The sequence below is a fragment of the Nycticebus coucang genome, chromosome 12 (assembly GCF_027406575.1).
Source record: "Nycticebus coucang isolate mNycCou1 chromosome 12, mNycCou1.pri, whole genome shotgun sequence".
Taxonomy (NCBI): domain Eukaryota; kingdom Metazoa; phylum Chordata; class Mammalia; order Primates; family Lorisidae; genus Nycticebus; species Nycticebus coucang.
The window spans coordinates 87,497,240-87,520,000 of record NC_069791.1 but is presented as its reverse complement, the minus strand read 5'-3'; the positions used below and the strand labels follow the sequence as shown (position 1 = coordinate 87,520,000).

Here is a 22,761-nt window from a genome sequence, read left to right as displayed (position 1 = left end):
TTTGGCATCCTCTGGCCCTCCCCAGTTCCTGGCACCATGTGGCCACTCAGAATTGCCTGGTGAAGGATGGGTAAACACGAGTCCCTTCAGACTGTCCACATAATTGATCTTCACATATAAAATGTGATAGCCCAAAAGTTTGTGCATGGGTAGCAGAAAGATGAACTAAAGAAATAGATTGTCTGGAAGCTTCTGTAGTTCAGCATGCGGGCTTGCAGGGCAGACAGCAGGCCATGGCTGCCTTTTCTCCTGTTGATATACAGGATGGCAGTAGAGACGGTTCTGAATGCTAAGGGCCATCGTAGAATTTTGCTTGCTGTAGCAGAAGGTGCATTGAGACTACGCTGCGGGTGAGCACATTTTATTGTAGAATTTGTAGCACATGGGGCTATAACGGCACAGTACGAGATACGCTTGCATAATATGTTTAAACTAAGATGCCTGATTGAGATTCATCATTAAGGCATTCATGTATTGTCATAAATTGCCTTAGTGAAGTCGTGTGCTCCAGGCTCTAGCTGCCTAAGAAGATGAACTTGGAACATTCTACCCAGTTAGCAACACAGAAACAGTGAGTTAAAGAGAGACAGAAAGCTAAGTAGGCTTCATTAGAGTTGTGGAGTGTAGTGTGTGTGCAGAGATCTGCCTACTGGTCATCCTGGCTCTGCTACTCTTTTAAAATATGATCAGGCAGGTTGTCAGTTATTCTAAAGTATGGTCAATCTGATCATCTGCTGTTCTAAACCATGATGCATCTGATGGTCAGTTCTCCATGCAGGGGTTGAGGAGTACACCGGGATGAGAAGTAGACATTAAGAAGAACCTCTTCCTGGGCGGTGCCTGTGGCTCAAAGGAGTAGGGCACTGACCCCATATGCTGGAGGTGGTGGGTTCAAACCCAGCCCTGGCCAAAAACTGCAAAAAAAAAAAAAAAGAAGAGCCTCTTTCCCATTCTCCTTGCATTGTTTCGTGAGCAACTATCAAGTTTTATCGAGACCCAACTCACTCCCCCCTTCCTTCCTTCTGCCCCGAGTGTCACACCTCATAAGCTCCAAGCCCACCTGTCTGATAGACTGATTCCAATAATTTCTGCTCTTGTTACCTATTCTCATCTCCACATAAAGCCCTACACTACTGAAACAGCTACGCATCGGGAAAGCCTGGAAATTTTGCAAACTATGAAAGCAAAGCCCTTTGACCCATTCTACATCAGTATCCTTTCCAAAATACCACATGGGTTATCTGGGCACATACTTTTGCCCATATCCTCTGAGTCTCAATTCTGAACCACTTCAGAAAATAAATCATACACACAGGGCTTGGTTTCTGGGCAATTCTGTCATCTGAAAGCATTGTTTATGTAGCTGAGGTCAAAAGCTTCAAGTACCACAGTAATGAGCTGCAATTCTGTTCATGTGACATTCTCTTCAACCCAATTGCCCTTTACACTGTATGAGTAAGTGGCTCTGTGTGTGTGTGTCTGAATGTGTGCGTTTGATGTGCTGACATTTCTGGATTGAAGCCAGCAAGTGTAACCTTTGTATGTTTTCTATTAAAACTCCGAATTCAAGGCTTAAGAGAGGGATCTAACTTTTACTCAATATGATTAATTTAAGCATAGGATCTAACTCCCCCAAATTAGTAGGTACTCAGGACAACGCTATCTTTTAGAAAATTGTGATTTAAAATAATTCCATAAAAGCTTTACTATTCACATATATTGGAAACAATATTGAGTTCTTGTCTGTGCTAGGCACTGTTTTAAGTGCCTGCCATGCAGTACCTCATTTAATTCTCACCATTTTATGAAGTAGGGGTTGTCCTCACCATATTACAGATGAAGGAATAGAGTTTGGAAAGGTTAAGGCATTTTCTCATGGTCTAGCAACTAGAAGGCGGCAGAGTCAGGACTTGAACCCTGGACTCTGCACTGCCTAAGATACTTTTAAAGATTATTAGGAGACACTTGGAGCCACTCGTAAGGTTTGTGGTTGCACCAACAGAAGAGAGCCACGGTAATATCATAGAATGGTGTCTATTACATAATAGAAAAAGACCGAATGTTCTTACAATTCAAATGATTTAAAATTTATTTTAAAATAGTACAACAAACAAGTGACATATTCACACCTTTTATAATCCACTGGCAGGATTTTAAAAGATGCAAATCTTGCTTGTTCGTTAAGGCTTTGATAAAGAAGCTGACAAAGACAGCAGACGTTAGCTAACCTCTGGAAGCCTGGCAAAGCAGCATCTGAAATGAGGCACTCAGGACAGGCTCATTAAGGAGTAGACATTTCCCCACTCCATTCTGGTTGTTCTTTGTGGGGGTACCCAGAGTGTGGAGTTTGCAGAAATCTTATTAAAAATATTAGGCTACATTTCTGTACTGACTAACAAATAGCCAAGAATCATTTAGGATACATAGCCTGGAGTCTGCCTGTCCACTTATCTCTCGTTCCATCTATCCACCCACCCACAGAGACCCATTTAAACAGAAGATCAAACCAGGTTCTCTTTAGAGATGCTTGGAATTGGCAGGTTCCTGGGCCAAGAGAAGTTCGTAAATCACCTGCTGGCTTAGTCTATTTTGTGTTGCTATAACGGAATACCACGGACTGGGTAATCTATAAGAAAAAAAATGTAATTCTTATAGTTCTAGATGCTGGGAAGTCCAAGGGTGAGGCACCTACGTCTGGGGATTGTGCCAGAGGGCGTTTGTATGCATGTGCATGCACAAGGCGGGGGAGTGGGCTAAATTCATTCCTTTCATCAGGAACCCACTCCTGCAATAACAGCATTAAGCATTCATCACTTCCCAACACTTGTTGCACTGGGGATGAAGTTTCTTTTTTTTTTGTAGAGACAGAGTCTCACTTTATGGCCCTCGGTAGAGTGCCATGGCCTCACACAGCTCATAGCAACCTCCAACTCCAGGGCTTAAGCGATTCTCTTGCCTCAGCCTCCCGAGTAGCTGGGACTACAAGCACCCGCCACAACGCCCAGCTATTTTTTGGTTGCAGTTTGGCCAGGGCCGGGTTTGAACCCGTCACCCTCGATATATGGGGCTGGCTCCTTACCCACTGAGCCACAGGCGCCGCCCGGGGATGAAGTTTTTCACGCATGAACTTTGTGGCGGCACAGTCAAACCAGAGCACTTGCCAGGTGTGTGACTTTGAGCTCTCCTCTGGAAAAGAAGCCATCAGTCTGAATTGAAGTAGTAGAAGGGAAAGTTACATGCTGAGAGAGGCCATGAAACTGTCAGGATATCTCTGTCAATAGCTGCTGAAATATAATAGAAGTCAAACGTTGAAAGATTACCTTAGAAGTAGAATTCAACTGCTCTGTTCTGTAGATGAGCAGAAGCCCAGAGATTTGCCCAAGTGGCTTACACAGGGAATATAACAGAACCAGGGCAAGAACACTGGTCCTCCACTTAATGGATGCAGGACTTCATAATTAACACTGTTTATAGCAATAATATTAAAACGGATCAGGCATGTTCTGTTAAATTGTTCAGTTTTGCTGGAGAGTAGAGCTCTATTTTATTGATCTCATCTCATCCTCACAAGAGCCTCATGAGATAGGGGCTGTGACTACCTCCTCTGTGCATGCAAGAAACAGGCTCAGAGGGGCTGAGTAACTGACTTGCCTGTGGTCACACAGCTAGGAAGGCTGACGGCCAACTCAAAGCCCATTTTCCTCACCTCCAAAGCTCGTACTCTTGGCCACTATACTGTTAATTCTTTCATCTACCAAACTCAGTTGCACAGATGTGGGATTTAAACTGCTCTTGGTCCAATCCCTAGATTAAATATTTTCCTAGGGGATGGGCTCTGTTGGGTAGATATTCTTGAACTTTGGTTATCTCTTTGAATTCTGCTGTCAATACTGCACAGGTTGTAATGCTCATCACAGTACCCCAGAAAGCTGTCACCAATGGGTGGAAGAACTTTTGAAGATGAGAAAATGCATCCAGAGAGACTAGGTCAAGCAGGAAGAATGTAGATTGCGAGTCAAGTGGACCCAAGGTTCAAACACCAGCTTTGCCAATCAGCAGCTGAGCAAAGATGGCAAATAATGACTCCTCTGAGCCTCTACAAACGCAAGCCCGAGTCTCTTAGGCAAGTCCCCAAACCTTCTCTTTTCTGAGGTTCCCCCTACAAAGTTCTAGTCCTCTTGGTCTCCGCCGATAGCCCCATCTCCTAAGTCATGGGGAAAATTGAGGCTATGGGCACCCATTGAAGGGTGGCAGTAAACTTCCTACCCCAGCCCGCACCTGCATAATCATCATAACAGCTTTGACCTCCTTCTTTCTGTGTCCAGCACATATGTGTCCTCCTCTCCCCGCATGTGAGGCCTACCCTCCACCGCTGCTCTCGACTCTGCTCCCTCATCTCTGACTCTGCACACTCACCTCCTCCTGCACTGTTTGGTTTGTGTCTACAGCTTCTCTCTGGGCTCCCCAAAGTTCCTAGGGGTTGCAAACAGAAACCTGATTTAAACTGACTTTAAGCAAAAAATAAATAAATAAATAAAACAAAATGAAATTCAGATGTGGATGGACCATGGTCTCCAACAATGCCAACAGGAATTCATTTCTCTGTATCCTTTGGAATATATCCTTCCTCTTCTCTATATCCTTCCGCTTCGTTGACTTCCCTCTTCATTCTCAGAAGACTTTCTCTGGCATAGAGCAACTGGCAAGTCACATCCCAGTATCTCAGCAACTTCTACCAAAAGAGAGCTTCCTTTTTATAAAATTCCCAGTAGCTTCAGAGCCAGTCTTATTGGAAGATAAGTCAGACTCAGTCACGTGTTCATCTCCCAAGGAGTCACTGTTCTGGGGAGGTGGAACATGCTGAATGGCTGGGCCTGGGTCACCTGCCCCTCTTAGCTAAGGGACTGGATCTAACCCTGTCTAAATAAGACATCTTGAGAGAGGAGGGGGAGTGGGACCTTCAAAAAAAAGTTACTGTTACTGGAAGAAGGGAGAATGTCTGCTGGGTAGGCAAAAAAGTAGGAGCTATCCACTCTGACTCTATCCTGCCCTTAACCTTAGCACATAAACCTGCTCAGTCTTTTTCACCTTAAAAATCCTTTCCCTCAGAGGGTGGTGCCTGTGACTCCACAGAGTAGGGCACTGGCCCCATATGCCAGAGGTGGTGGGTTCAAACCCAGCCCCGGCCAAAAACTGCAAAATAAATAAATAAGTAAAATAAAATAAAATCATTTCAAAAATCCTTTCCCTTAAACCTGGCATCCTTCCTCCTTCCTGCTCCTAGGGCTACTGCCCTGTCCCACTTGCACACACACAAACTTTCGAAAGAATTGCCAGTTCGTGGTATTTTCACTTGATGACAATTCATTCTTCCTTTAGTTTGGTGCAATCTGGCTTCTGCTCACACCATTCTGTTGACATTTCTCTCATTGAGTCATAAATGACCTGAAAACTGCCTCCTCTCATAGGCTTGTCTTATTTCCTTTGACCTCACCATATTTCGTACTTTGATCTTCTCCCCTTAAAAAAAAAAAAGTCTGAAAAAATAAAAGATTCATGCAGCATCAAAAGCTACACGGTGAAATTAAGACTGCCCTCAATCCAACCCCACGATGGGCTCCATGGTTCCCCTTTCCAGGGCCACCCACTGCAACCAGATTCTCATATGAGCCATTGGAGCCCAGGAATAGTCCTCATCACACACAAGCACGTTAGCGTGCCTGTACAATTTCTGTATCTTACTCCATTCCCTTCTGTCCTGGAGATTGTTTCTTATCTGCACATCTAATTCTACTTCCTTTTAAAAATAGCTTCTTTAGGGCGGCACCTGTGGCTCAGTCGGTAAGGCGCCGGCACCATATACCGAGGGTGGTGGGTTCAAACCCGGCCCCAGCCAAACTGCAACCAAAAAATAGCCGGGTGTTGTGGCAGGCGCCCGTAGTCCCAGCTACTTGGGAAGCTGAGGCAAGAGAATCGCTTAAGCCCAGGAGTTGGAGGTTGCTGTGAGCTGTGTGAAGCCACAGCACTCTACCGAGGGCCATAAAGTGAGACTCTGTCTCTACCAAAAAAAAAAAAATAGTTTTTTTTTACTATACATCTCAGTAAACCCATAGGATAAATTCAGAGTCCCTTCTTCCTTTTTTTTTTTTTTGTGATTTTTGGCCAGGGCTGGGTTTGAACCCGCCAGCTCTGGCATATGGGACTGGTGCCCTACTCCTTGAGCCACAGGCGCCGCCCCCCTTCCTCCTTTTTAAGCCCATTGTCTCTCTTCCTTTTATGACATCATGTATCTTAGTCTGTCTTGTGCTGCTGTAAGAATACCTGAGAATGAGTAATTTATAGTGAACAGAATTTGATTTGGCTCGTGGTTCTGGAGGCTGGGAAGTCCAAGACTGAGTGGCTGCATCTGGTGAGGGCCTTCTTTCTGCAACATAATATGGTGGAAGGCTTCACATGGCAAGCGTGTGCACAAGAAGGGGCCAACTCAACTTTCTCAACAAGCCCACTCCTGCAATGATAACATTAATCCATTCATAGGAGCAGAGCTCTCAGGACCTAATCAGCTCTTAAAGTTCCCCCCTCCTACCACTGTTGCATGGCAGATTCAGTTTCTAACACATGAACTTGGGGGGACATATTTGAACTGTAGCACCATACTCATTGATTTTCTTCCTGCCTTCTACACCACTCCCTGTAGAAATTCTGACTCTATTAGGACTTCCAAGGACAGTAAAATTTGGAGGGTCAAGACCTGCCTATGACTCAGAAAGAGAATGAAAAAGCTTATTTCTTGTTTGCTTACAAGTGGAGTTTCTTAAAAACCAACACGAAAGGCCCCCTCCCCAAATGGAACACATAAAACAACTCAGATGTGGTGTGTGAATTTGCTTGAAATATCTTTCCAAGGGAGTGAGACTTAGGTATGTAGACTTTTTACCCCTGGGAACTCATCTTTTTTTCACTTCCTCTAACTGGGAACCTCTGGGCCTGGCTTCATCTTGTAGCTCTTTCCTGTAACTCACTAGCCTTCCTGGGAAAGTTTTGTTTTCCTGTCTTAAGTGGTAGGCTCTCATTTATCTTTTAACTGGAATAGAAATATACTGGGGTGGGGTGGGGTGTGGCAGAGCTCAGCTACAGCCATCAGACTTGCTCTTTGGACAGTACCAGGTCAATTAGCCTTCAGCAGCAGCTAGCAGCTACCATGTCAAGTATCTGAAGTGCATTCATTAAGTCATCCTCCCAGCACTCTACAAGGTAGGTCTGTGAGGTTCATGAGACAATAATAGAGAATTTGAGCTTATGGAATGTAGCTAACTTGCTTAAAGATTGTGTCGCTGGGAATTGATGGAGCCAAGATTGGTACCCAAGTCAACTTAGCTTCTAAGTCAATACCCCATAGTAGGGTATATATATACTAGGGTAGGGTGTGGCAGAAAGCCCATGGTTTTTAGAATTGAACAAATAAGCTGTGGGTCTTGGCTCTCCTACTCAACCCCACATGACCCGAAACAAATTGCTAACTTTTCAAATTATCTGTGAGGTGGAGATAATCCTTTTCCTGCCTGTCTCACAGACTTCTGGGAATCAAAGCTGTAAAAAATAAGCAAATACAAGAGATAATTACTATTTGAGGGCCAGTTTATTAGAAGCCAGCCATGTGAATTTAGGATGAATGGTGAAAAACAGATAAGGAAGAAAAAAAAAATAACGGTATTTTGTTGACATGGGAAATTGTGTAAAGTGTATTTCATCTAGTTTCTTTTTACCTGGTTCATTACAAAAGTTTTGAGATACCCCAAAATCCAGAAATGTAAAATTTGGGTGAACAGAGACAAATGAAGCCCCCCCACCCCACTCCCAGCAACACGGATAGGCCAAAGAAATTGGAACATGCACAGCTAAGGACTCTGTTGACTGTGTTTCTTGGAAGTGAAATAATGAATGGTAACACAGTCTGTCTCAGAACTTTCAGAGTGGCCCTGGTAAAAGCAGGCACAAGAATAAAGTGATGATTCCACATTTGTTTAAGGAATAAAAAGCATCCATTTATCTATTTGTCCAGCCATCTAGGACACAGACCAAGACGCTAACATAATAAAGTGATTGGGGTGATGGAATTATGAAGAATTTTCTTTGTTTTTCTTTTTTTTTTTTTTTTTTTTTTTGTAGAGACAGAGCCTCACTTTATCACCCTCGGTAGAGTGCCGTGGCCTCACACAGCTCACAGCAACCTCCAACTCCTGGTCTTAAGTGATTCTCCTGCCTCAGCCTCCCGAGTAGCTGGGACTACAGGCGCCCGCCACAACGCCCAGCTATTTTTTGGTTTGCAGTTCAGCCGGGGCCGAGTTTGAACCCGCCACCCTCGGTATATGGGGCCGGCGCCCTACCGACTGAGCCACAGGCGCCACCCCCTTTGTTTTTCTTGATCCTTTTTAATAACTACTTCATTCCTAATTCCCTTCTATGCAGTGAACTGATAGAAGAGTCTGGATCTCTTGTCAGATATAAAATCAAATCACGGTCAGACACCTGAACTCTGTAAACCTCACTGCATAGCAAGGACTTTATAGAGCTGTTGGGGAAACCGAAGGAGATAATACTGAGCAGAGTACTGGCTTGTAGTGAGCCCTTAACATTCACTATTATAATATTCGTCTATTCCTTAGTCTCCTGTGTTTGCCCTGGGTCTTTGAGTTGCATTGGTGAGTAAAACAGATGGGACTTTGCTCTCACATGGCTTCCAGTCTAGATGGGACTACAGACAATAAACGGATAAGCAAAGAAATGAACATGCAATTATGGTCTGAGTTAGATGTTTTGTATCTGTGAAATAAACGAACGGGATGTCCTGAGAGAACTGGAGGAGAGGATGGAGGGTCCGCTTTACTTGATGGTGATCAGAGCAGCCTCTCTAAGAAAATTGTAAAAAGCAAAACAAAAGAAACTTACTAATCAAATGCAAAGGACCTCTCTCTCTCTCTCCCGAGGACTTCCTTCCTCTTCAGTAAATAGGAGTGATAAAATGTCCCCCATTGTGAGGGACTTTCACTATTAGCAGAAAAAGGAGACTTTAATCTTTCTTGCTTTTTTTTTTCTGCCAAAGCCCAGACCATGCTGAATATTACCTGACTCTTCTCAGGAGAAAAGCCTCAGTGCCTCGGTCCAGAAACGACTTTTTAAAGTGAACAAATGTGTGCACGGGCAGCTCCGTGCTTAGCCGGCTGAGTCTCACTGGGTGGGTCCCTCCTGTGTTCTGCTGTGGGGAACTGCGAGGCACAGAAACAACCCTGAATTTCACTTTTTGATTTATTTAAAAGATAAAAATAAAGAAGGCTCCTTTGTCTTTTCGCCTGGGCTCTATCACTTGGATGTCTTCGCGTTGTGACCTTCTAGTCTTGCTATTCTGAAGGCGCCCTGGCATCTCCACGGAAGCTGGGCAGGCAGCTCTCCTGGGCCATTAGCCTCCTGTTATCAAACTTGAGCAGTGAACAGCCTGGAATGGGCCTTTAGGCTCTTCTCCAGCACCTCTTCCTTTCCTCCCATCTTTCTCTCCCTATTTTCTCTCTAGGCTTCTTCTTTCCCTCCTGCAAAGAAGTCATGTCTTTCCTTTAGGTTCCTCATCCTCCCAACAGTGTCCCTGGCCCTGCTTAGGTTCCCGTCCCCTGTGCTCACCAGGAGCACCTGTCACGTAGTACCATGCCGTGGCCTGTGTGTGCATCTGTCTCCTCTGCTAGATAAGCTTGAAGAGGACAAGGACAGGGACCTTTTTTTTTGTAGAGACAGAGTCTCACTGTACCGCCCTTGGGTAGAGTGCTGTGGTGTCACACGGCTCACAGCAACCTCTAACTCTTGGGCTTACGCAATTCTCTTGCCTCAGCCTTCCAAGCAGCTGGGACTACAGGTGCCCGCCACAACGCCCGGCTATTTTTTTTTGTTTGTTGCAGTTTGGCCGGGGCTGGGTTTGAACCCGCCACCCTCGGCATATGGGGCCGGTGCCCTACTCACTGAGCCACAGGCGCCGCCCGGACAGGGACCTTTTTATGTGTCATTGTATTTCAGTGCCTGGCACACTGCTGGGCAGAGGATGTTCAGGACCCAAGTATTAGCCTTCCTTATCATCCTTTAGCACCAAAATGCACACCAAGGCAGCCACTTGGGAGTCCTTGTCTTAAAGTCTTTGACTCAGATGATTCTATTTCTATTTTTCCCCCTTTCTTCCATGTTAATAGCTCTCTCATTTAAAATAGCTTTTGTAGATTCTTATTATAAAATAACATTAACAATACCTGATTGTTATTTAAATTTTTTAAAATACAACCAAGCTCAAGGGAGAAAGGAGAAAACAACCCGCACCTCTCCTGATCTCTGTAAGCATGCACATAAAATGTGCACAGATATGACATATACATTGGTGTATATAATTTATAGAATAGGAACTGTTAGTAATTATATATAACTATGTCATTTAATATTCTTCTACATCTTCTTTTAATTTTTAAAAGTGTCTGGCATGGTAATACATCAAATAGATGTATCATTATTTATTTAACTCTTTTCCCTATTGGTCTATAGTGGATTCCAATTTTTTTCCTCCACTAATGATTCTTTGATGAACATCCTATGTCTTGATGGGATAAACTCAGGAGTATAGAGGAAGGTTGGGAAAAGCTCTCTGGAGGAAGTGACATGGTGCTGGAGACCAAAAGTATGTGTGGGAGATAGCTGGGTGAAGGGGGAGAGAAGTGCTTCAGCCTGTGCAAAGGCTTGGAGGTGAGAGGGTGCATGAGTCTTCCAGGAACTGGAAATAGTCCAGCACATCTGGAGGGTGGGTCAGGGGGTGGGCAGTTGGACGGGTGGTGACCAGGGTCAGTAAGCCATGCTGGGGAGCATGGGCTCTGGGCAGTTACACAGCAGGTAACAGTGGCATCTGTGAAAGATCTGATTGGTGCTGTGGCTGAGCCAACTCCACATTCAGCAGATCGACTCTGTTATTAACACAGCAAAACAAATTAGAAAGAAGAGAAGGGAAAAAAAGGAGATCACATGTGACAGCTCACAGATAAGCTTTGCAACCTGTCTAATCTTAAATTCAGGAGCACAATTCAAAGACAAGTTAAAATGCGTACTCTCTTCTCCAACCCTGGAAGAAACACCTGGGATTTAAATAATGTAGTTGGTTTCCAGCCTCCATCCCTGTTCCAGGAGACCCACTGGTGTACTCTGATGACCAGGGGGTTGTGTTTCCTTCTAGTAGCTGAGTGAGGCTCAACTGTTCACCCAAGACAGCCAGGGAGGCAGGCGTGGTCCACGCTGCGTTTGTAATTAGATCCCAGGCACGCAGCAGCCCAATTCTCCAAGGACACAGCAGGCGGGAGCTGATCTGGGCTGTGCCTCCCAAGGGCTGACGTCTCCATTTAGGGAGCGCTCCTGAAGCTAATGGGCAGTGACAGCTCCATTTGAAAAACACAGAAACACTTAACAGGGAGGCTGTGATCTGCCAGCCCCGTAAGCTGCTTATTAGCAGGGAAATCACGTTCCCGCTGTATTGTGCCCCCTTGGTTAACCCCTGTTCTTACGTCTCCTCTGTGCTATCTCACTTAAAGATTTCATTGTTCTCTGAGGCAGTGGGGGGGTGTGGGGGGGAAGGGGGTGTAGAGCTGCCAGAAGCTGTTTCTCTGTCTCCCATCACAGCCCCGGGGGAGGCCCCTGCAAAGCAACAGCCTTCTGGTGCGGATGGGAAATGGATGGTTTTTAAGGAAAAATGGTCCCTGAAGACTCTCTGTGTCTCAGCTAATGTGCTTCCTACACTGGCTGGCTTGGGTTCCAACACACAGGCCAAAGAAAAACACCCACAGGTCTGCCTTCTAACTCACACGACAGTCCCTGCCGTCCCCCCTCCTTTATTTTCTGCTCCGCCTCCTTTTCCACAACCCAGGCCACCATCCTCTCCTCTGGATGATTGCAGCAGTCTCCTGCCCCACATTCCTTCCACCGGTTTAGCCTTCCAGTCCTTGACAATCCCCACGCTGCAGCTGAGGGGACTCCGGCATCCTTGACATCTCCGTGGGAATCTCATACTTATCATAAAAGAAACCAAGTGTCTGATTCCCCAGTAGGAACATGCTCTGTTCCTACCGTCTCCACTCACCAAATAGCTCAGGCCAAGTGTCTTGGGCCACCAACAAACACCTCCTCTCTTCCTCTTAAACCCTCAGCAAACCTTGTTGGCTCTAAATTCAAAGTTCATCCTTCCATCTCCCCACTGATCACCATCCTCTAAAGCCTCCATCATCTCTTTGTTTTTGTTTTTGAGACAATCTCACTTTGTCGCCCTCGGTAGAGTACCATAGCATCATAGCTCACAGCAACCTCAAACTCTTGGGCTCAAGCGATCCTTTTGCCTCAAGCTTCTGAGTAGTTGGGGACTATAGGCACCGGCCACAATGCCTGGCTATATTTTAGAGCTAGAGTCTTGCTGTTGCTCAGGCTGGTCTTGAACTCCTAAGCTTAGGTGATCCACCTGCCTCGGCCTCCCAGGGTGCTAGGATTACAGGTGTGAACCACCAAGCCCAGCCCTTCATCATCTCTTAACATGGATTATTGCAACAGCCTCCTAATTGGTCTCACTGTTTCCAGTCAGTCTGTTCTATACACTGCATCAGTGATTCTGTTTAAAACATAAGGCAGATCCTATCACTTGGGGCTCTGAATGCTCTGCCACTTCTCGTCAAGCTGAGATGAAAATCCTCTGTCCTCATATGGCCGGCACAGACTGTGCTCTAGCTCCTGGTGCCCTCTGTGTCCCCTCCTGTCCCTCCTCCCTTGGTCACACTGCTCTGGCCACACGCCTCATTGCTCTTTGGTGACTATGCCAAGCAAACTCTTGTCCCAGGGCCTTTGTGCATTCGGTTCCTTCTGCCTGGAATGCTTTTCCTCCAGTCACCCCATGGGCAACCTCCCTCATTTCACTGCGGTCTTGCTCCATGACCATTTCCTCAGAGCTTCATTTCCCCTTATTGAAAATGGCATCACTCTTACTCAATCCCCTGATCTGACTTTATTTTTCTTAGCATCACTGAACTCCATCTAACATCAAACTGTATATTTACATTTGCAGTTATATTTTTCTATGTTTGCCTTTCTTCCCCAATAGAATGTAAATTTCACAGGCATGGGTTTTGTATCATTTACTTGTAGCACAGGCCTAGGGATGGAGTAGATGCTCAATAAATGTTTGTTGAATGAGAAAATGAATGAACAAATGAATGAATCCAGACAATAATCCTAACCACACTGACTTGACTCCAGTTCATCCTTTTGTGGGAGTTTACCCTACTGGCCAGCAGAACAGACCCCTGGTCTTGATCATGTGGCTAAAGGTCACTTCTCTTTCTCTGAGATCTGAAGCCAAGATTTCAAAACAGCTGAAACAATTTGGTTTGGAATAGCAAATGTTTCTTTCCGTCTGACATGAGCCTTTTAAAAATTCAAGGCTATTTCCTCAGCTTCTAAAACTTAACCACCATGGAAATACTCTATCATAGGAAGCATATGTTGTGTCTAAGGATTTGGAGGAGAAAATCAGGACCTTACTTGCTGCTATGGTGTGCTGAGCCCCTGCCTGGTGCCAGGCCTGGTGCATTATCTCATTTTATCCCCATATTACAACCCTATATGATAGGAATTAGAATTGTCCCTGTTTCACAAAAAAGGAAACTGCATTTTTAAAGAACGGGCCTAGAATTGCACAGCTAATGGGTAGCATGCTGTCAGTATTCAAATTCATGTCTGCAAAATACAGACGCCTGGGCTCGCTTCTACCCAAATAAGAAGTAAGCAGGAGGCTCTTGGAGAGCTAAGTCTCCCTGCTTGCTTCCCTTACTGATAAGGCTTTGAAAAGAAGCTTGCAAAGCTTGACTTTCTCAACATACCTGCACTCTTCCAGCTACTAGAGTTCAGTGGCAGCCCTGTCTTTCTCATCAGTATCCTCCCTGTTGCTAAATGCAATGGCTCATTTTCAGTGACTCCTCTGCTTGACTTCTCGGCGATATTTCAATGATAACAATGCCCTTCTCCTTGGATGGCTCTCCCTCTTTAGCTTGTCTGCTGCTGCTCTCTCCTGGTTTTTCTCCCACTCTCCTAAGATGGGTTTAGGGGCAATTTTATCATTGGCAAATGAGAACGAACTACCTACCCCCAAGCATTGTTACATAAATTTAAAAGGTCATGTACGGCCAGACACAGCGGCTCACGCCTATAATCCTAGCACTCTGGGAGCCAAGGCGGGAGGATCGCTTGACTCCAGGCGTTGGAGACCAGCCTGAGCAAGAGTGAGACCCCAACACTACTATAAATAGGAAGGTTAACTGGGCATGTGGTGGGGGCTGGTCGTCTCAGCTACTTGGGAGGCTGAGGTAGGATTGCTTGAATCCAGGAGTCTGAGGTTGCTGTGAGCTAAGCTGATGCCACAACAGTCTAGCCTGGGGCAACAGAGTGACACTCTGTCTAAATAAATAAATAAATAAAGTCATGTATCAAAAAGCACTTAGCAAATGTTTGTTGCATAGAAAGTGCTCAGAGGTTTTTATTATCTTTATTCCATCCTTAATTTTTTTTTTCAAGCTGTCTCTCCTAAGATTCAGAACCCATATTCCCTCTGCTCCTCCCCTAGACTCTCATTCCCCACTCAAGGTTGTCATGTCCAAAATGGAAATAGTCATCTTTCTAAAATCTCCCAACTTCTCTGCCTCCATGGTTCATACAACCACATTCTCTGTCATTCAAAGCAGAGACCTCCTCATGCCATCACTGACTGCCCCCCATCCTACCCACCTTAAGTATTCAATCAGTCACGAACTTGTCCACTGTACTTATAGAGATGGAGCCAAAGGCTTGGGCTTTGATGTCAGATGGACCTGACTCACCTTACAGCTCTACTATTCACTAGCTGTCTGACCCTGAACAAATTCTCTAATCCCCCTGGTCTCAGTTCCCTCATCTACAAAATGAAGTTGATAATAATACCCACTTCATAGAGTCGTTGGAAAGATTAAAAAAGGTCATGCAAGGAAAGAGCTTTCCAGGGTAGTTGGTGTATGACAAATCCATACTAAAATTTACCTTACCATAATTATTATTACTATTACTGTTAAGTTATTACATTGCAGCTACCTCCTATACACACTATATTTGAAGCACTTAGAGCTTTTTTTTTTTTTTTTGTAGAGACAGAGTCTCACTTTATGGCCCTCGGTAGAATGCCGTGGCCTCACACAGCTCACAGCAACCTCCAGCTCCTGGGCTTAAGCAATTCTCTTGCCTCAGCCTCCCGAGTAGCTGGGACTACAGGCGCCCGCCACAACACCCAGCTATTTTTTGGTTGCAGTTTGGCCGGGACCGGGTTTGAACCCACCACCCTCTAGCACTTAGAGCTTTTATGGGAAATCCTAGATGTAGTGATGTGTCTCTTCTTGGTCAGTGGGAATTAGCATGTGCTCATGTATGTGCACTCACGCATGTATGCACACATGTACACATGTGTTATAGCTGCCTCAGTCGGGGACCTTTTCATATAGAAGGACTGGAAGAATGGGTGAGAGATGGGATGATTTCTCTAGAAACTGATTGCCTCACCAAGCACTAGTTTGTATTTCCTGGACACTCTTCCTTCCTATTTGGAGAGAGGATGGCTGAGTTTGCCTCCTGATACCTTGTACTTAAGGGCCAATGACTGATCCAGCTAACAGCCCTCATGGTTACCCCAGCATTGCAGGCATCAAACCCAGGTCTTGCAGTGGGGATCTTTCTCTATTGACTGGAGTTTGTAAACTATATTCTGTTGAGCTAGAAACATCTATTGTTCCTGACTGAGAGCCAGAAGACAGTATTTTGAGGGATCTGCTGCTTTAAATATTGGGATCTCCCAGGTGATGTATAAATGGGTTATTACTTTGCATCTTGCATGACACGAAGCCTCGCAGGTACTTTAATCTCATCTTTCCCAACAGAGGAGCTTGGCGGACTCCTTGGGGTGGGGTGGGGATAAATGCACATGCCACTAGCCCCACCATCTCATGCCTTTGCCATACATCTCCTGACTGCCCAGAAGAACACCAGGAGCAGCTCCTGAGCTACAGCAACTGAAGGGCAGGAGCTAAGGTCATGAGAATTTTGCATTTTATGTTGCTCTCATTTCTAATCATTGAAACAACCTCTCTGAGTTTCTTAAAGGCAATGGATTGGAGGAAACCACACCCAGTTATGCTAGGTTCTGTTTTGTTTTGGCTTTGGCTTCTGTTTTTCTTTGTTTTTGGTTTTTGTCCCCACCCACCACAAGTTCTTTTCTTCCCCTCTCATAGTGTGGGCGAAATGCTGAAAACTTCGACCGATTTTTCACCCGCCATCCACCAGTCCTAACACCTCCTGACCAGGAAGTCATCAGGAATATTGACCAATCAGAATTCGAAGGATTTTCCTTTGTTAACTCTGAATTTTTAAAACCTGAAGTCAAGAGCTAAGTAGATGTGTAGATCTCCGTCCTTCATTTCTGTCATTCAAGCTCAACGGCTACTGTGGTGACATTTATTTTATTTTATTTTTTCATTGCCAAGTCGCATCCATGTTTGATTTTCTGATGAGACTAAAGTGACCGTGTTTCAGGACCCAAATGTCCTCAGGTGGTTTGGAGCATCTCTGCAAGATGGGATTATGCAGGTGGCTAGAGAAAATGCTGCTGCATAATTAACACATCATCAAAGTCCTCTTAACAATTCATTTTCTGCAGCATGTCAGCTAAGTAGACCCAGTGGGGAAAGAAAATGCCTGCTTTCTTCCCCTCTTTCTCTGCACTGCTGTTTTCACCCCAACCATCCAGTCTCGATCCTTCCTACCAAATACATGGATGATTGAATGCTAGCAGTGTTCTTCTACTTCCGGCCTGGAGTGTGACTTGTACCCAAGTATATGGTTGCTTTGGCCTAGAGGGAATCCTTCTCTTTTATCTGTTATGGAGACATCAGAGCCTTGAAAAGAACATGCTCAAAAATAAAAACAAAAAATTTTAACTCAAAATTAAGAAAATTATCTACGTTCTAAAATTCCAAGAGTGTGCTTCTAGATAATTTCAATCTAAAATCACATTGGAGGGTCAAAAGGCAACCAGCTTGGGTGTTACCTCAGTGTTGTAATTTCTGACACTATATGTCTCTGGTCACCTTCATCCCCAAACTACTGAAAAAAGGGCATTTGGCACCACTCCCTGAAAGACACGGTCACTCTAGCAAGGTCCCCAAGGGCCATGGTTTTACATTACATTTCAAACTTCATTTGCTTTGGGATTTTTGTTTCTGTTGTTCAAATGCAAAAAAAAAAGAGTGACTCACTTTGTTACACGTGCTTTAAAATATGTGTCCAGATGTCATTAACCACAATGATCTGCTTTGATTTTACCAAGAAGACAGTTGTGGACCCTAGCAGACCCAGGCCAGTGGCGATGGGATTTGCCTATGTTCGTCACTGGCTTTGGAAAGCTCATTAAGTGCTCTGAAAAAAGAAGCCATTTCTTGAAAGAAAAACGGTTATATTCTTCACTTTGATGTTTTGCCAGATGTTTGTGGAAATGTTCATTTGTACCTGGATATCTGTTATGTGCCCTTTTTCTTCTAGCATCGAGATACAATAAAAAAAAAAAAAAAAAAAAAAACAAAGAAAAGAAGAAGAAATACTATTTCAAGGAAAACTGATCCTTTTGAAAAATGTGGACCCAGACTACAAAGTGGGGCCTGAGGAAGGAACTCAGGAGAAAGAAACTAAATCCAGAGCTTAATCTTGGCCCCAGTATTCAGCCAGTCAGAGAGATAGGGGCTGTGGACCATTCAGGGACTCCTGGTGGCCTTCAGTGAGGCGAGATGGCCTGTCCAGAACCTCTAAGGATGTTGGAGCCCAAAGCCCACATTTCTACCAGAGTCAACTTTCAAGGCCAGCTGGAAACATGAATGGGGCTCTACACTTTCTTATCAAAATTACCACTCCTCCCAGCTTGGACTAAGTATTCATTCTAGCAGGCAGTTAGAAGGAAACGCTTGGGTGGGAGAAATTTCCTTTCTGTCTGAGCGGATTAATACAGCAGGTGACTCTCATCCTTGCCTGCTGTGTCCTGCTGTTCTCAGGCAGCCCTAATGAGAATTCTTATCACAAGTGATTTCAGTGATTTCCAAAAGTTCCAGGGCTTCTCAGAGACCATCAAGGGAACATTAAAAACTTAACAAATGTCCTTGATATAAGACTTCCTATCCTTAAGAAAACCATGATATGGATTTCCACTTAGGCAAAGTCCCCCGAAGATCAGACTTCTCTGCTTTTTTATAGCTTCAGATTTGGGGAGCATGGTGGTAGTGTAGACCTGAAGTAAAGAAGTAACTTGCCCAAGGTCAGTCAGCTGGGATATAAACCCAGGTTTCCTGATCCTCAGCCCAGGGTTCTTTCTGCTTTCTGACAAAGTAATAGGCATCTCTGAATCATTCCCACGAACCAGCAAGTTATTTCAGGTCCTTCATCTGGCTGTGGGACCATGCTCTCATTCTGCTTGAAAGATAAAAAAACCCACAGAGAAACTCTGAGCCATTGACATAAAATCTGACACAACTTTAGAGAACTATGTAGGATGGATGGGTAGAAAGATAGACAAAATACAGTGTATCTGTATATTAACTCTACATTTTCCAAATTCTTGCCACTTTTTTCACAAGTTTAGTAGTTTGCAGAAATAGACATACAAGCCAAAGTCTCTGTTCCCCTAGCACACTTTCCTGGGGATTGGTCATACAGGGAAGGAAGGAATCAGTAATCAGAATTCCTACAATTTCCTCTCTGTCCACATTTCCAGTGCAGAGAAGTCCGAGAAACAGAGCTCTTTTAAGAAAACATAGGGCCATAGCCACAATGACCTTCTGGGGGGGATTAATAGGAGGAGGTCACTGGAATTAATAGACCTTGGATGAATGCTGCTGTTCTCATGTGGCCTCAGATGCTTTCAACCCCAAAGGAATTATCCCAACAAAGAGACCCATTCTTTCCCAACTTCTAGGGTAAAATCCAGGAGTGTTTCCTATGGGGATCTGCTCACAGGATAAAGTCTTTAAGGACAAATCCTATCTGGACCATGTGGCTACCTGAAGCATAAGTCTTTACCATCACAAGAAATGGGGAAGGGCTTCCAAAGTTGGGGCTGGTGGGATGGGAACTTTTGCTATGTGCCCACAAACAGGGAAGGCTGGATAGGGTTGATGAAACCAGGGAAAACCTGAAAGGAGGCAGCTCCTATCTTTAGCCTTCCAGCCCACACATAGCCATGGGGCTCTCAGACCTTCAAGGGGCCTCACACAGTTCAGTTTGTACAGGGGCTCAAAATGGACAGTGGCCCATTTGGGGGACCTGTAGAGCAATGAGAATAAGTTCCATTGTTTTGCATCAGAGTGAGGTCCCTGCCTTGGGGGTGACTATAGGTTAGAAAAAATGAGGAGGCCCTTCTTTGGTCAAGTCTTCATTCATTGAATCATTCATTCACCAAATAATCACGAACAGCCTACCATGTGTCAAGTACTGTTCTTGGCACTAGAAGTACAATAATGAAGAAACAGACATTGCCCTAGAGACAAACAATAAATAAGCGAGACATTTTCTGAAAGCAATAAGTGCAATAAAGACAATGAGAAGGATGCCGAAGTATGACTTGCAGGGGTTGGGAGAGGGATGCACAGACAATATTAGAGGAAGAGGAGGCAAGCGAGCTTTGCTGCAAACACAGGAAGTAACACACTGAGTTCCTGGGGGATGGAGCCTCCCACAGCCCAGCACAGACTCACAGCAGGCAGGAAGAGGCAAGGCAGAGGGGGTGGGACGAGGCAGGAAGGGGCCCACCCTCCAGAAAACAGCTCCACTAGCATCTCTGGCCTGTTCTGCTCTGGCCACACATACCCAAGTATGCTGCTAAGGCAGTCTGTCCTCCTCACTACCACATCCCCACACAGAGTAGGCAGAGAACTCCATAGAGACATTTTACCTATCTCAGAGGAACAGCCAAAAAGACACATTCTTGTGAAAGGTGTCTTCCAAAGGAGAAGGAGCCCAGTATTGGGAAACCCATATCAGCCAGAGACCATTACGGGTAAACTTAAAGTCTGTGTGGCGATTGGCCAAACTCTAATGAGGCAATCAGTCCTCAGAGGCCCGGCCACCCTGTTTATAATCTGTCTTCAGGCTAGTGGCCTGCCAGGGGCCCGTGAATCCCAGGGGTTATCCTTGGTTGTCCCTCGGGTTGTCCCGCCAGTCAGAGGAGCTGAGAGCAGGCATACTGAACAGTGATGTGGTCTAGAAATCATCACAAATCCACAGTGTAGTCTTGGGCAAGTCCCTTCACCTGTCTGTGACTCAGTTTTCTCATCTGTCAGACAATGGGGAGGAGGGTGAGCACTCCAGCTCTATCAGCCTCCCAGGTGGATAGGTGAGGATGGGAAGAAATGATAGGCCGACGGGGACCCTGGAGCGTTCAGCGTAACACACAGACTATCCATTCATCAGCCCACACTCTGATGTTCCTTGGTAAAACTTGCTCCAAACTAGAGTTAGTAAATTAGGGTTAATATCTCCCCTATGTCTTCACTAAAAAGAAGAAATGCCAGGCAAACTAGGACAATCAAGTTCTTTTGTTCTGTTTTTATAAGACTGCCCTAACAGGCTTAACTCTAAGCTTTGGATTTTGTTGCAATGATAACAACAAACACCTTTGGAGAGAACTTCTGGCTGATGGAGACCCAAATTCTAGTCTGTAGGTGGGTTATTGGGTATCCTCCTTCAAAGATTGGATTGTACCATCACCTATGGGGCGGACAGTCATCATCTCCTCTCATTAAGCAGAGATCTGATTTCCCCATGTGGCCATTCCACCTTCTTGGAAGCAGAACAGCTGTACAAATTCACCTTGACAAAGAAAGAGGCCTCCTAGCCACAGGGGTCGCTATTGAACGGTTTTCTCCAGGACACTCTACCTAATGGCAAATTCTATGCCATTATGCATGGTGATAAGTACTTTCCAATTCAATTCATCTCATAACCAAAGAAAATACAACACACATGTGCCACTTTGTGGCAATACTTAAAGTAATTCAATGACTTATTTCCTTTCTTAGAAAATTGCCACCAAGTTTTCTATCCCAAAGGCAACACACAGTGGGAAATGAAAGCTAGTATGTGCAATGAGCTGCTAAAACTTGTCAGGACAGGGCTCTTTCTGACTCTGCTCATGAGATGACATCAGACTCCCAGTAACTGGCGTGTCTTGGTCCTGTTTCCTTCTTCTTATACTGTGTTAATGTGTTTGCTTTCCATTTGGCAGAGAGACAAGCGAGATACCTCCAACTTCGACAAAGAGTTCACCAGACAGCCTGTGGAACTGACTCCCACTGATAAACTCTTCATCATGAACTTGGACCAAAATGAATTTGCTGGCTTCTCTTATACTAACCCAGAGTTTGTCATTAATGTGTAGGTGAATGCAAACTCCATTTTTGAGCCTGGAGCATAAGACTTCAGGCCCAGTATATGTATCAACTCTAGTCTTCCAGGATTCATGGTGCATATGTTGGCAGTCAACACGTGAAGAGCTTGTCTTAGAGGGCTTTTCTTTGTATGTGTAGCTTGCTAGTTTGTTTTCTACATTTGAAAATGTTTAGTTTAGAGTAAGCACATTATCCAATGATAGAGGTACAATTTTCCAAACTTCCAGAAACTCATCAAATGAACGATGTCAAAATTACCATGTCTGATACCAAAATGCTTCGGTATTTGTAATTTTTAAAGTCAGAAGCTGATGTTCCTGGTAAAAGTTTTTATAGTTATTCTACAATATCTTCTTTGAATGCTAAGCATGACTGGTATTTTTAAGAGTTGTGAGTAAGCTTTGCAGTTACTGTGAACTATTGTCTCTTGGAGGAAATTTTTTTGTTTAAGAATTGATATGATTAAACTGAATTAATATATGCAGACTCTCTTGTTTACGTGTCTGTTTTTAAATGGACTCTGATACAGGGGTCAGGAACTGGAGATCCATAGGATGATGCGGCCAGTTAGATGAGCTTCATTCTACTCACACAGATTCTTAGTTAAATGAAACTATTCTTGGCATTTTAAAAAATGGGATTATGCGGCACCTGTGGCTCAGAGGAGTAAGGCACCGGCCCCATGTGCCAGAGGTGGCGAGTTCAAACCCAGCCCTGGCCAAAAACTGCAGGAAAAAAAGGGGGTGGGGGGATTATTTATAAATTTTTGGATATTAAGGTTCCCTTGGGAAAAAATCAGAAGACTGGCAGAACCAGGCCTATGTTTTCAAGTGGAAATAATTCTACAGAACTGAAAAATGGCTGTCTCCTTTGAAAGAAAGTATGTGTTCTTATTTTTCAAGAGTCTACTGTCCCCTATTATCTTATACCCTCCATCCACTTCCCTGCTGCTGTAGCCATGTGAAGTGGAGACCTCTGTCACTTGTGAGTCATGCATTTGGTGACCTCAATATTTTGTTGTGCACATAACCAGGGTATGTGCATAGCCATCCATTCAATGTTGTTCATGTTTTTTAAGCCCTCAAGCTCAGAGTACATAAAAGTTTTATGCCAGCCATGACAAAGTCAGCAAGGAGGCTGGTATCAGTTCAGAGATAAGGCTTCTTTTTTTTTGGTAGTCTTGGAGGAGGTTACTATTTGTAAAACT

The 22,761-nt window shown here is 44.5% G+C and overlaps 1 protein-coding gene across 2 annotated transcripts in view; it reads left to right on the top strand.

Moving 5' to 3' along the window:
* Positions 1 to 22,038, top strand: part of PRKCB (protein kinase C beta) — a 347,453-nt gene extending 325,415 nt beyond the window's left edge. The window contains exon 17 of one of the 2 annotated variants that reach the window (XM_053555824.1): positions 16,359 to 22,038. In XM_053555824.1, the coding sequence (XP_053411799.1) occupies positions 16,359 to 16,517 (159 nt within the window). In that variant the 3' untranslated portion in view covers positions 16,518 to 22,038. The remainder of the gene's footprint in view (positions 1 to 16,358) is intronic. The other variant, XM_053555826.1, reaches the window with a different exon arrangement.
* The last annotated feature ends 723 nt before the right edge of the window (positions 22,039 to 22,761 follow it).